Source organism: Ixodes scapularis, unplaced genomic scaffold (assembly GCF_016920785.2).
Source record: "Ixodes scapularis isolate PalLabHiFi unplaced genomic scaffold, ASM1692078v2 PGA_scaffold9__187_contigs__length_104089568, whole genome shotgun sequence".
In the NCBI taxonomy this organism is placed as follows: Eukaryota; Metazoa; Arthropoda; class Arachnida; order Ixodida; family Ixodidae; genus Ixodes; species Ixodes scapularis.
Window position 1 is genome coordinate 39,417,931 of NW_024609884.1, and position 13,384 is coordinate 39,431,314.

At 43.6% G+C, this 13,384-nt stretch overlaps 1 protein-coding gene across 2 annotated transcripts; it reads right to left on the minus strand.

Moving 5' to 3' along the window:
• Window positions 1-7,071: 7,071 nt before the first annotated feature.
• On the minus strand, window positions 7,072-11,866 carry LOC115312557. Of its 2 annotated transcripts, XR_003917229.2 has the most exons (3): window positions 11,816-11,866; window positions 7,697-7,900; window positions 7,072-7,253 (listed from the first exon to the last, which is right to left on the minus strand). XR_003917229.2 is itself a non-coding variant. In XM_040500529.2 (2 exons), the coding sequence occupies exons 1-2, from the start codon at window positions 7,865-7,867 to the stop codon at window positions 7,188-7,190; spliced, it is 237 nt and encodes a 78-aa protein (XP_040356463.1). In that variant the 3' UTR covers window positions 7,106-7,187. The 2 variants fall into 2 exon arrangements, 1 of the variants encoding a protein (XP_040356463.1); XM_040500529.2 differs by lacking the exon at window positions 11,816-11,866 and having other exon boundaries at window positions 7,106-7,253; window positions 7,697-7,867.
• Window positions 11,867-13,384: the final 1,518 nt, after the last annotated feature.

The window sequence follows — 13,384 nt, forward strand, 5'->3', positions numbered from 1 at the left end:
AAGGATACTGGGTAGACCTCAATGCCAGCTGTTTTCAGGTCTACCCACTATTCCTCAATTAGAGTCACTCAAAGCTCAGCGTCCTGACGTCTCCAAAACCCCTACGAAAGAAGCAGAGAAACTTGCACTCCGCATTGCTTTCCGACCGAGAAGTCTCTGCGACGGAAGTGGGTTCGAGCATTCCGATATCAACGCTTGCTCCTAGCGCTCGCGTTGTGCTAAAAAAAGTTCACACCTTGCCAGCAAATAAATCCTTTCATGTCATTCTGCTTCGAAGCGACATCTGGGTCCTCATGTCGGCGGATCGCGAATGCAGCCTCGACGGGAAGGTCCCCTCGGAGGCGAAGCCGGCGGATCAAATGCGAACGTCGAATCGTCTGAAATCTCGTGCTGAAAATCTTAAAACATTTTCTGTTTCTGGTCGCTGCTTGACTAATACAAGCTTAATGAATCGTAGTCCATTATTTTCCACGGAAGACAGCGACGGCCTTCTGACTGCTTCTGATGCGAGGCGAAACAGGCTCAAGCTGCCTATGTGCCGATGTTTATCAACATCTCACGTCACAACAAGGTGGTAGACCAGTCAAGTTGCTGGTTAGTTCCAGTTTCGTTTATATCATAATTCTATAATAAAAAAAAGTTATTTAAAAATTTTCTGGTGAAACTAACTTGCTGCTTTAGGCTCAGTTTCTTGTGCTCTTCCAAGAAAATATGTTTAGTTGGAAATGTTCAAATTGATGCCGGAGCTCCCATTTAAAGGCGGCATGAAAACTACAGGGTTTGACATCATTTTAACCTCGGAGAGTGGGGACAAGGAGGACAGCACAAACACAAATCTTAAAGCACAGCTAACGTTTATTCCACGCTTCACGACCTTAAATAGGTACGTACACAAAGAAGGGATTCCGAAAGACCAAAAAGCAACACGACGATCTGAACAGACTTCAACAAAGCAAAACAACCTCGAAACTTGGGTGAGGGGGCGACACTCGAACAAAGCGAAAGAAGTTCATACCTCGAAACTCGGACGAAGGGGACAAATCTCATAACGACATAGAATAGAAGCTTCAAAAAGGCAATTCACACAATAGAGAGAGAAAGAGAAAAGCTTTTCTGTGGTGGCCTAAAAAAAACACCAATCTTTAAGAATATTAATGGTTTAGGAACGTTTTAACGGGATTTTCCAGTGAAACACACATACTGCCAAAACAAGCTGCTTATCTATCATCAATGATTCATTCACTAGACGTTGAAACAATATGTTTTCCTTGTTGAGGACTTTACTGTCCTCTTACACAACTACGCAATTAATACATGAAGAAAGGTGTTTGGCTAATTCTAAAGATTCAGCTTCTTTTTTTTTTTTGTGACTGCACGCTTTTTTTTAGTTAAGGCATTTGGCCGTTTTTTTTACATAACAAACCCCACATTTCACTGGAATATTATAGACAATGCCAAGATTGCACACCACCGAGCAGTATCTGTAATTTTTGTTACGACCATTTTCTTGCGACGAAAAAGGAGTCAAGCTATGTAGCCAAAAATCAGGTTTAAAAACAACTGTCACGCCGAACTTCGCAACTAACGCCTTCAAGTTATGGGAGATATTATGAAAATAGGGTAGACATACAACCTTGCTTTTTTCTGCTGTAGTATCTCTGCTTTCATTAGAACTTATCAACAACCGATGAATGAACGAGGAAACAAAATCACTGCTATATTTTGCCAATAACAGCCTACACATCTGTTTTTTCTAAACGGACTCCCAACCGAGGTATGCAAGAAAATTTGATCAAATTCATTAATACAAACTTGACTACTCCCCTCTATACAATTTTAGAATGACAGCTTAACCTGGAGAGCAAAGGTTTCAAAACCGTCTTACCAAACTCCCAACAAAGACCGTTCTCGACTAGAAAACGAATACCAAAAAATTGAGGTCAACCTTCTTGCATGTTCTCTACCGAAAACGTTAACGCAGGAGCCGCCTTTAAAAAAGAAAAACTTCCTTAACTCGTTCACCAACAAAGGAATTCAAAGAACACACCAAGCTGTCGTCCACAAACCTGCGAACGATCACAGGGCCCTCAGCATACGTTTCAAGTTACTGAAGTACTGTACTGTAAATAACACGAAGATAGGTCTCTGATAAAAAAAGGAGCTATCCGAGAACCAATGCAAATTCCACTTTTTTGCAAGAATGACTTATCTTGAACCATATTCACTGTAAAACCTAATTAATGCTAACAAGTTTTACAAAACCACCGACAACAATGCCTGAAGCGGATTGAAAATGCACTAAGTTTTCCTCCATAAGTTTTTTTAACCTCTGAAGGGGAATACGCTGATCTAATAAATAATACATCTCTTTGATATCTAGAGAACAAACATTAACGGGCTTACGATGGTAAGGTTGAATATTCGTTATCACCGGATCAGCATTTTTCAACGACAACAGGCTAGAACAATCGATGCACATCACGCCTTTTTGAATAAACCGTGAGACTACTTTTTGCCATGATTATCTTCATTATTAACTACTCTTAAAGGAAAGTCTACCTTATGGTCCATAAACAAACGAACAAACTTCTCTGAGCACTCCTGATCTGGTTTACTACCGAGGAAAAATCACAGTCCTTGAGAACTTTTTTGATCGCTAATCGGGACAATTTTACAGAGCCATCGAAAGCTTGAAAAAAAAAAGAATTGACAGAATGATCCACCTTTTTATTAAACATCTAACCCGGAAGGACACAAAATTTTCCCGATTTACTGTTTGCATCAAACCAACCCCGAGCTACATAATTCCTTTCTCGCCCAACGCACATCTCTAAAATCTCGACTACTGGTTCAAAACGAACTGTCAACAATGGTATTCAAACGTTTCACAGATAGATCAATAAAGGCTGACCGTTCATCACTAGAGGAAATTTTGTGTGCCACTTAATGAATATAAGCTGCCATGTCTATTCCTGAGGGTTTTACATTTAAATCTTGAGGCCTTTTTTAATACACGGAAAACCGAGGAAGGCAATGGTACATGACAAGGATTACAAATCTGACTCCTTTTTAAATTCGGTTCGTAAAGGAAAGTTCCATCGGGGCTGTATACGTTGAAGCTGTAGATCTAAGGTCTGAAGATTCCGTACCTTTGCTCCGCAAAACCTCTAGCAGTTGGGTTCTTTTCGACGACCAGAGACGATGATACGAGTAGTGTTTCAGTTGATACCAGGCTTTGAAGTCCAACGAGGAGGTGAAGTTCTCTCCGTGGATAGTAATCCACAGCTTCGTCGACACTTCATGAACAAACTTAACATGGTCACGTAAACTGTTCCTGTAAGACTTGACGATTCTTCTCTTAAAACGCCACTGAAGGTTTGCAGAAGTCAGATATCTAAAATCAGAGCCTCCCACGCAACGTTTTTGAAGTGCAAGGCTGAAATAGCTGGCGTCCGACTGCAAGTCTGCAGCACGATGATCAAGATGGCATAAAACAAGGAGCGCACGCAGCTTGAGGTCTCTCGGGATTATTAAGAATAAAACAGAAATAAAAACTGTGACAATTCCTGCGTTAGGTAGAAGTAATGAAGTCAAAGCAAGGGTTTGAGATCGATAAAATGACACCCGATGTTTCGGCCCGCATAAATAAACCACGCATTGAAGAGAGCTGAAACCCCGTGGAGAAAGTGACGCTAGTGGTGGTGATAAAATGCAAAAGTTTGAACATATGACGTTAGCTGAATCAAAATTTACAAAAGAAAAACAAAAATTATTTATGAGCCCACATCCACGTTAGCCTAATTTGCGTATACCGACATTTGAAATCGTGGGCGCCTATAGCATGCATTTCAGTGAAAAAACTTGTCAGTTAGAAAGACAATATTGATTTATTTCTTGCTGACAAGTTTTTGTACTGACATAAATGCTACACATGCCCATAATCTCAAATTACAATTTAATAGATATAGGGCCATAGCTTCTTTTTTTTTTTATCCAGATAATGTTATGTATGAGCTTAAAATTACGCCCTGTCTTGTGGGCATATCTTGTCTGTCCTCGTTTTTTTTTTTTTTTGCCTATTTCCCATTACGTATTTGAACCAACTCGCCCAACTCGCAGTCTTAATTAAAGTTTCGCATTTTGTCACCGCCGCTAGCGTCCCATACTCGCGGAGTTTCAGCTTTCTGCGATGTGTAGTTTATATATGCGGGCCGAAAACACTGGTTTTATTTTCTCGACCTCGCTCTGTATATTGAAACTAAACGTTTGAAACTTTAACCCCCTCCCCCCCCCCCCCCCCCCCCCCCCAACCCTACGGATGATGGTGTTGGTAACATTGTTTATTTAGGTACATGAAAAGTCGATGCACTCCGGTTCTCTTGACTAAAGTCATTTGAGCCGGAGAGGGGGGGGGGGGGGGGGGGGGGCTTGTCCACTCGGTGTAACTTCGAGGGCGGCACTCCGGGGGAACGGTACCAGGGTGGAGATTTCGAATAAGAAGGAATTTCGAGCAGTCCCAGGTCAGGTGGGTACATGTGGCCGGCACTCGACATTGTGTGCACAGTAGTCTAGGGCCCGTGTCCCCTGGGCAGTTGGGTTTGTAGAATTTAGTTAGCCAAACAGGAGTCATGGCCGATTTTGTTTCTAACCTGCGAAAGCAGTTCCGTTCCCATCTGAAGTACCAAGACGGAAGGGGCGAGTCATCGCAGGCCAGCAGTGCAGCCAGGTGAGCCTTTCGGGACTCCTGGCTTCCTGTTTGAGCTCTCCTGTATCCGGTGGGATGGAATAATTGTTTGTTGGGACCGAAGGGTGAACGGGGCCTTGTGAAGGTGGGGTTGCTCATTGCAAACCCCTCGCGGTCGCGTCAGCCTTTTCGTTCCTCGGGATATCGGTATGGCCGGGTATACTTGTGAATTTGACCTGATTTCTAAGGGGTCCTAGGAACTTATCGAGTGCCTTGATTTTGTGAACGATGCGATTGCGACTGGTCAATCGCTAAACATTCCCGTGTCGTCTCCTTGGAATATGTAAAGACGTGAACTTGTTTGCCGTTATGATTTATTTTAGAATGCAGTGCGCCGCGGATGGCCAAGAGCTCTGCCGTCTTGGGGCTGGGAGTCAGAGGCGTAATTTGGCTCTCTCTTCGATCTTTCCGTAAGTGAATAAAATACAACGGCGTTGACTCTGTAGGGCTCACGCGCAGCATCTGTGTAGAAGATGAGATTTTTGGAATCCTTCTCCAAGGAAGCCAAGTCGTTGACGTTGATGGCGGTCTTGGCTCTGGTTTTTTGGGGCTGAGTTTGAAAATTGTAACGGTGGTGTCCTCCCACGGTGAACATGGAGGCGCATTACGACGAACCTGGAAAACATGCTCCTTCATCTGGTGTACAATTATGCGACCGGTCATGGTTCCACGGAGACGAAGCCTCTGGCTGGATTCCTCGGCAACCACAAGGACGCGGTTCAGTTCTAGTGCAGTAGCCGAAATACTTGTTAAACCTAGTCCTGAAACCCGTCTCAAGACGACGAAGGCCAACTTGAACTCGTCAAGAGCTTTTTGGTCTCCCTCAACGTGTGCACGAAGAAAATTCGAATATTATTATTTTTATCATGATCGGCATTAGCTCGGAGTGTAAATGCCTGGAAGTTTAATGAACGCGATCCCTCAAGATTAATAAATATTTTGAATATACAATAATTATGGCTCGCAGAATGTTGTTAGAAAAGGGTAAAATGGGCAGGCAGGGAAACACTTGATTTTTATGCGTCAGATGAATATTTGATCATAGCATGCGATATGTGAGATTCTTGTCAGGAGTATGTTGTTGGAAATATACTAAATTTTAGAATTCAAGAAACACACCCTGTCAGCAACAACTATGACCCATATGCTAGTACTTATTATATTGATACAACGAAGAAAGAAGACAATTAACGAGGTAAGAAGCAGGACTGGACCGCGACAAAGAAGCAGATAGCTTCTCTGGAATCTTCGCTAGAACCGCCATTTTCAATCTCTCTCTTTCTCTTCAGTGTAATTAAAGGGAAGCTACGGAGCTTCTTGGAAAAAATGAGTTAGAAGTGAATTCTAGTGTATTTTTACCCCGTGAACCCGAATACCCAAACCATTTGCTGCGTAAGTATTGTTAAACGCGAGAAAAACGCGAAAGACAGTCGCTGTCCGTGACGTCATCGACGGCTCCTTTGGCTGCCCAAGGCTAGGGAGGCGGGGCTTCAGTCCTATTTTGAAATTGCTCGTATGGCTCTCCGGCGCGTCGCATTGAAATACAATCTTGATATCTGTTAATCTAAAGGCCAAATGAACGCAATTCAAGCGTTTTTTCTCAAATGCAGGAGTGCCCCATCTTCCCTTTAAATCCCTTGATAATCACCATATCAATATAACAGCCATGCTGGTTTCAATATCAGTGAACCTTAGAAAAGAGTTTTCATCGCATTTGTCAAAATGAGACTGGTATCAATAGAGACGGGTTCTTCTTGCACCCGATTTGCTTTTCAGCACAACAAAGGCTTTTGGATATTTTTATCGCTCAAATAGCTTCGGTAATTTCTTTCTGAACACAATACATACGGGAACCTTCTGCTATAGGAAATGGTCAACATTTTCGAGAAGATTTTTTTTTTTTTCGGTTGTGTCATTGAGTGCACGGACATGTGACTCTCACGAGTTAGTGCTGTATGTATTCTTTAAAAACTTAATAACCAATTAACAAAAAAATTGAGCACCCTTTCTCGTTGTATGCAGTAAGAGCTAACATGCAGATTAAAAAGTATCGTTATATGAGGGAACATAAGCGTACCCAGCATTTTGTTTTTTTGAAAACTTTGGACTTTACTACGACTATTTTATGAACACATTGTAAGAAACATCCGTACACCATTACAATTTGGAAAAGGTTTCAATAAATAATTTAAAAAAAAGACAGGTCTTATTTGAAAAAAATATAACAGAAAGAACACCCAAAGGGAAAAAAATAAAATATAAATATATATATACAACATAAACACATGGCATGCTATGATATATGAGGTATTTACTGTTTCGGGCGAGCTGGCATCACATATCGCGTCTTTATTACTCCGAAGGACCACTGTTACAGAGGAAAGTAGACACACTCTCTGAAGCAGTGGCCAATTTTCCGCTGTTCATCCGTACGAGCGTGGACTCATTCCTCGGGAGCGCCGTCACTGGCGTAGAACATTCGACACTCAGCCACCAGCTTAGCTTCCTCCTGGAAAATAAAGTGAACGAGTCAAGCGCAGAGATACGGGCGCACAAGGAGACAGGGGAGTTAGGCCCGTTAGGCTATAAAACAAAAATAACGTCCCTTCCTCGAAAGTTTAAACTCAACATGGGACGAGATTCCCCAACATTATGCAACGAGTCCTTTTAGATTTCATCAACGTGAAACCGTGTCTGTAAGGGGGGGGGGGGGGGGGGGGGGGGGGGGATGCGCTAAATTAAAACATAGAAACGATTTTCTTTCTTGGGGGGGGGGGGGGGGGGGGAGTTATTTTGTGACATAGAAATACTTGAAAACATGCCTTTTTGGAGTCCAGTGCCCCTTTGAGCCCTTTGATTTTTTTCTGCCCGCTAGAGAACATTCACATCAAAATAGTGCGATTGAGGCAAACAAGAGAAGGCCTACACTTAGAATTTGAGAAAACCGCTCACTAAAAGAACTTGGCGAAGCTTGATGACGGCCTGGGCTTCCCTCTGGGAGCACATTTCACCTCGTTTGCCCGGCTGCCAGTTCTTTGAAAAGGTGATCTGACACTGCGCGTGTTGGACCACCAAAAGGCCCAGCAAAAGAAAGACCAGCGCGGCTCTCGACACCGAAGCCATTTTCACAGGGTTCTGCGAAGCAAATTCGAGCACCTGCAAGCAGATACAAGACAAAAGAAAATACCATTTATCTAGCGCACAGGCAAACTTCTCGTCGGTAAGAAGAAGCGCGTATCACCGGTGGGCATGGTCAACGCCAACTAAGATAGTCGAAGCCTGTGCAACACCATTTCCACGTCATCGCAGTGAGATCAAGAGCGTAGGCGCTGACTGGATACGAGCGCTGCGCCGGCGTTCAGCCGGGGTTCGTGTCTGGTCAGTGCGCTCAAGGGCGCGCGGTGCCGAACTCAGGCCCAATTGCTGGGTTTATTGACATCTTATATGGTGATGTCGCTCCATGGAAGAAGAGGTTCGCAGTAAAGTCCCTTGTTACTTCTTTTTACAGGTAACCAATACAAATGACAAAGCACATTCCTCTTGAACAAAATGCCGTCATTCAGTTCAGACTTCTGCTGTACGCCGCCCATTCGCTTCCTAAAACCTGCACCGTCACGCAGTCGGCGCTTAAAAGAATGTCGCTACTTGTGCGAAGCTCTTATTTATACTTGGTTTCAGCTTAAGTCCAAACGCGGTCAATATTATGAGCCAAAGAGCCAATCAAACAGCAAAAAATGCGCAACGTCATGACGTGCTCTCCGCAGTTGATAGGGCCAGCATGTGTTCGCGCCTTTCTATGCGTGCTCCTCCGCCGGCTCAACCTATCGAGCGTAGAGAACACGCCATGACGTTGAGCTTTTTGTACTGTTTGACTGGCCGTTCGACTCATAGCATCGCCCCCTCTCAGACCTAGGGTGAAACGAAGTACAGGAACTTTAGTTCGCACGCCTTGCCTCAGCGCTAGACGCGGTGTTGTCACAGCGCGGTGTTGAATCAATTAGGAATTGCTTCCCTGCCTCATCGCACCAGCACCAGCCTTGTCGACAAATCGGCATGATGGAACAAAACAAAGTGGATCAGTAAGGTGGCAGCTACTTCAACCTCCCGCATATTCCACCGGGTCTGTGTAAATTCCCTAGATAAGAGCTTCTTGCAAGTAGCAACATTCCTTGAAGCGCCGACTGCGGGACGGTGTAGGTTTTAGAAAAGAATGGCGGCGCACAGGAGGGGTTTGAACTGAATACACATGAGTAAAATCAGTGAACAACGTTAGGAAACTGTTGAAGAAAATGGAAGACAGGAAAGACGCTGAAACTCACAAATCAATGTATCTTCGACAGAGAAGAAGAAAGAAAATGACAGAATATACAGGCACGTGCCAATGGCTAGCGATCTCCGGAGCGCGAAGCGATAGCTTCAGACTTTTAACGCCTTAATAATGATATTTCTTTGTGATAAAGCCACTGATAGCCGACTCACAAAGCGCTCCCCAAACCCTGTATAATAAACGCCTCATAAATTTCTCTGGTAAGTTTTCTGTTGTATCTACCTATAATAGTAGTGTTAGCCAGAGTTGGACTGCACGAACAATTTCGGCAGTGTAAAGGCAAGTGACCACCTACGTTGGATCTAAATGACAGGTAATGTTCACGAAGCCTCTCGTTAATACACCGTCCAGTTTGTCCGATATAAGTTCTACCACATGACGACGGGATGCTATACGTCACGCACGAGGGACAGGGCACAAACGGTGAGACATGTTTTTTTGTTGCACATGCGTCTGGATACTTTTTCTATGCCGAGATGAACCTTTGAACAAATTTGGGCCATTTTTTAGTGGGCAGAAAACACAAGTGGTACGCCACGTCTTGAGCTACATAATTTATGTTATGCGATACCTTGTGTAAGTACGGTACCACTACCACCCGTTTTTTCTCAACATCGCGCCTAGGACTAACTACTCCATTTACTTTTTTTAACAAAGACACGCACCACTTTACTGAAAACCGGCCAGGGAAACCCGGAAGACCGGAGACTTTGAATTTGAGCATTAAAGCTGTTCTTAATACAATAAAAACAGGACTTTTTTAAAGCAGAGCCAAGACATGGAGAGCGCAATAACCCTCTTTACAATTTTTAAATCTGCAGAAGCGTAAGCTAAAATGCCGTATTTCGAACGTGAAGAGAAAGACCAGCATAAGTGGTTAATAAACGTTTTTAGTTTTTTTTTTTTTTTTTTCGTCCTTCAACTGCTGCGTCTGTGCTTCCTTCTACCCATATATTTCTTGCAAGCATCCCTATACCTTTCTCCGTTAGTTTACTTATTACCCGTTACTTTTCCCCGTTATATATATATATATATATATATATATATATATATATACCGGGTGAATTTTTTTAAAATTTAAAACAGATCTTTAAAAAAGGCGTATTTACTCCTACGTTAATGCCGTCTTCACTATATGTTTTTCGAGCTCGGCGGACATTCGAGGGGCAGACAACCGTCACTGTCTGGTGAGTGGTTAACTATAATTCGGTAATTAACTTTTTAATTAGTGAAACTAGACACATGGTTCCAATTAGAAACAATGCAGATTGTTGGGCTAGTTGGTACTGGGAATTTGACGTCATGATGGCGCTTAAGAAGAGGACAAAAGGGAGACAGACAACACGGAGCGCTAATTCAACTGTTTATTTTTGAAAAATAGGGGGGACATAAATACACTCACACCACTTCACCTCAGCCACTGCCGGGCCTCACCGTTGCTCGCGAAAACGCTGTCTCTTTGTCTAACAGGTCAATGGGGGCAACGCTGACATATTGTGCTCCAGACTGTTTTATCAAGTCTTCTTCTATTATTTCCCTGACCGTCTTACATGTCACAAGGATAAGACGGTCAGGGAAATAATAGAAGCAGCCTTGATAAAACAGTCTGGAGCACAATGTGTCAGCGTTGCCTCCATTCACCTGTTAGACAAAGAGATAGCGTTTTTGCGAGCGCCGGTGACGCCCGGGATTGGCTGAGGTGAAGCGGTGTGAGTGTATATATGTCCCCCCCCTAATTTTTCAAAAATAAACAGTTGAAGTAGCGCTCCGTGTTGTCTGTCTCCCTTTTGTCCTCGTCTTAAGCGCCATCGTGACGTCAAATTTCCAGTTAGAAACTTACTGAGCTTCATCGAAAACCACGGAATTAACTCTTTTTAGAAATACTTGAAGCTCATGGGAAACTCGGGGGCGCGCCAAAGTTACCAGTCATGAAGCAGGCGCAAAGCCAGCGTTGGCGGAACGCGGGTGATTCCATCGTTACCGCGTTCCACCACTGCTTGCTTTACGCCTGCTTCACGAGTGGTAACCTTGGTGTATCCACGAGTTTCCCACGAGCTTCAAGTCGATCTAAAAAGAGGTAATTTAGTGGTTTTTGATGACGCTCAGTAAGTTTCTAATTGGAACCATGTGTCTATTTTCACTAATTAAAAGTTAATTAACAAATTATAGTTAATCACTCACCAGAGAGTGACGGTTCTTCGCCCCTCAAGTATCCGCCCAGCTCAAGAAACATATAGAGAAAACGGCATTCACGTAGCAGTAAAGATGCCTTTAGATAAAAATCTGTTTCGAATAAAAAATATTACGCGGTATATATAAGAAAAAAAAGACATTTACGCTTAAAACATTAACATTTTCCAATGGCATGACGACAGCAAGAGGTTTTTCTTGCCCGTACTCGACGTTCCGCCACCTAAGACGACAACCGGCGTCTAAGAAAGGTGTATTAATTTCTTCAGTAACGCCATTAGTTATTAAGAACCAAGCACCTGCAGCCGAAGCGTACCACTTAAGGCTGGAGCGTACTTCTCTTGCAAGCCGGAGTGGCAGACTTTAATGCGGAGATTATTCAGTTTTTTTGTTTTTTTTTAACAGTACACCGCTTTATACGATCAATAAAATGGTGGATGTTACACAGTCATATGCCCACTGTATCCTGAGCATGTATATTCCAAAGCGCAAGGACGAAGAAAAAAAACAACATATGTACATGGGTAGCCAACCATGAGTATAAGTCTCCTTACCGTTACAGCCGTCAATGTGCTGCCTCAGTGGGGGCTTGTTTCAAGTGACCTGGAAACGCGTCCGAAGCCACCTTTTAAATAGACCGGCGGTCAAGCGAAGAGCACGTCCTGATTGGCTGTCGGCGGTTTGGTCGCCCACAAAGGAAGACATCGCCAACGGTCCGTGCGCGAGATCTCCAGAGGCAGCGTTGCCGCTCCATACTAAGCAGCAGTGCGTTTCGGGATCTAGAAATGTCCCCTGAAATAGAAAGAAAAAGCGTGGACAGGATCGACGGCCCAGCTAGGCTTTCTAGTACACGCACGGCCGCGCGCAAAGGATCTCCGGGCCATGTCGGAAGGGACATCCGGAAAGATTGCATTAAAACTGTCTTACTTATTCAAAGCCGGACCAGACGCTAGCATTCGTGTTCCAGTTGGCGCCGATCTCATTCACGTTGGCGTAAGGGCTGGGCTCGCTCCTGTCAGAAAATGTATAAATACATTTTCTACCCGTCGCGATAAAAAAAGAAAAAAGAAAGAAAGAAAAGTCGAACTGGTTAATAGATTTACAAATCAGCGCGGAATCATAAAAATTGATTTCGCGTCTTTTGGGAAGCTAAATGGGTGTACGTTGATGTAAATAATTGATAGGGCTCTCGTAAATCTAGGTGGACCCTGTGATCCTAAATTCTACTGGCGGGGGACGCACTCCGAACTGCACGACGCTAATGAAGACACGAAGCGCGAATCTGAATTGATTATATATCACCCCGCAGCGAGCCGAAATTAATTATGCTTTTCACGACCTCGAGTAATTGTTTGCGCAACTTCTCTGCACGTGTGTACGGTACGTCGCAAATCTCCAAATGAGAATTCGCGAGGGATGGACTGCGTACGAAGCAATTAGTTTGAATGTCAAGAACCCAACGTTAAAAAAACCATGAAACACTTTTTGATTTCACTTCGACTCATTGTAGTGGCTCAGAATGACGACTATAAGTTCATAAAAAGGGCATACTTTTCATATTCATATACCTACTGTTTCTCAATTTGTAGAACGGTGCCTCCTATAAACGAAAAAAAAAAAACTTAGTCCAAGTTTTTAGTGTAAAATTATGCGTTTCGTGCAAGGCTCGTCAAAATATTAGTCGATGAAAAAAAAACAAAAAAAAAACAGCCATCTGCGTTAAATCCTTATTTCGGACTCTTGTTGTTCACGTTCCGCTCATTAAAAAGCACGACAAACGAGCCCAAGCACGCACTTAAATGCCGTCTCCTTCCGAACTGTAAAGTCCCTTTGCCATTGTCACCTTCACCATGGCAACGAAGCGCCTCATAAATGGACGCATACGCAAACGCAGCGTCTGAGGGCAGCAACAGCCTACGCTATGTTCCGAATACCTTCTGCCAAAGTCAACGCCGCAACGCAAGCTAAAGCCGAAAGCACTGGTGCGACGATCGACGCTGAGAGCGGGAAGTGGTCGCTTGCCGAACTCTTGACGGTTCCGACGAGGCTTGGTGCATACTTGGGACTGAAATTATAATCAATTTCCCCCGAGCGGAGTGGAGCGAAGTATGTGTGTGCGTGTG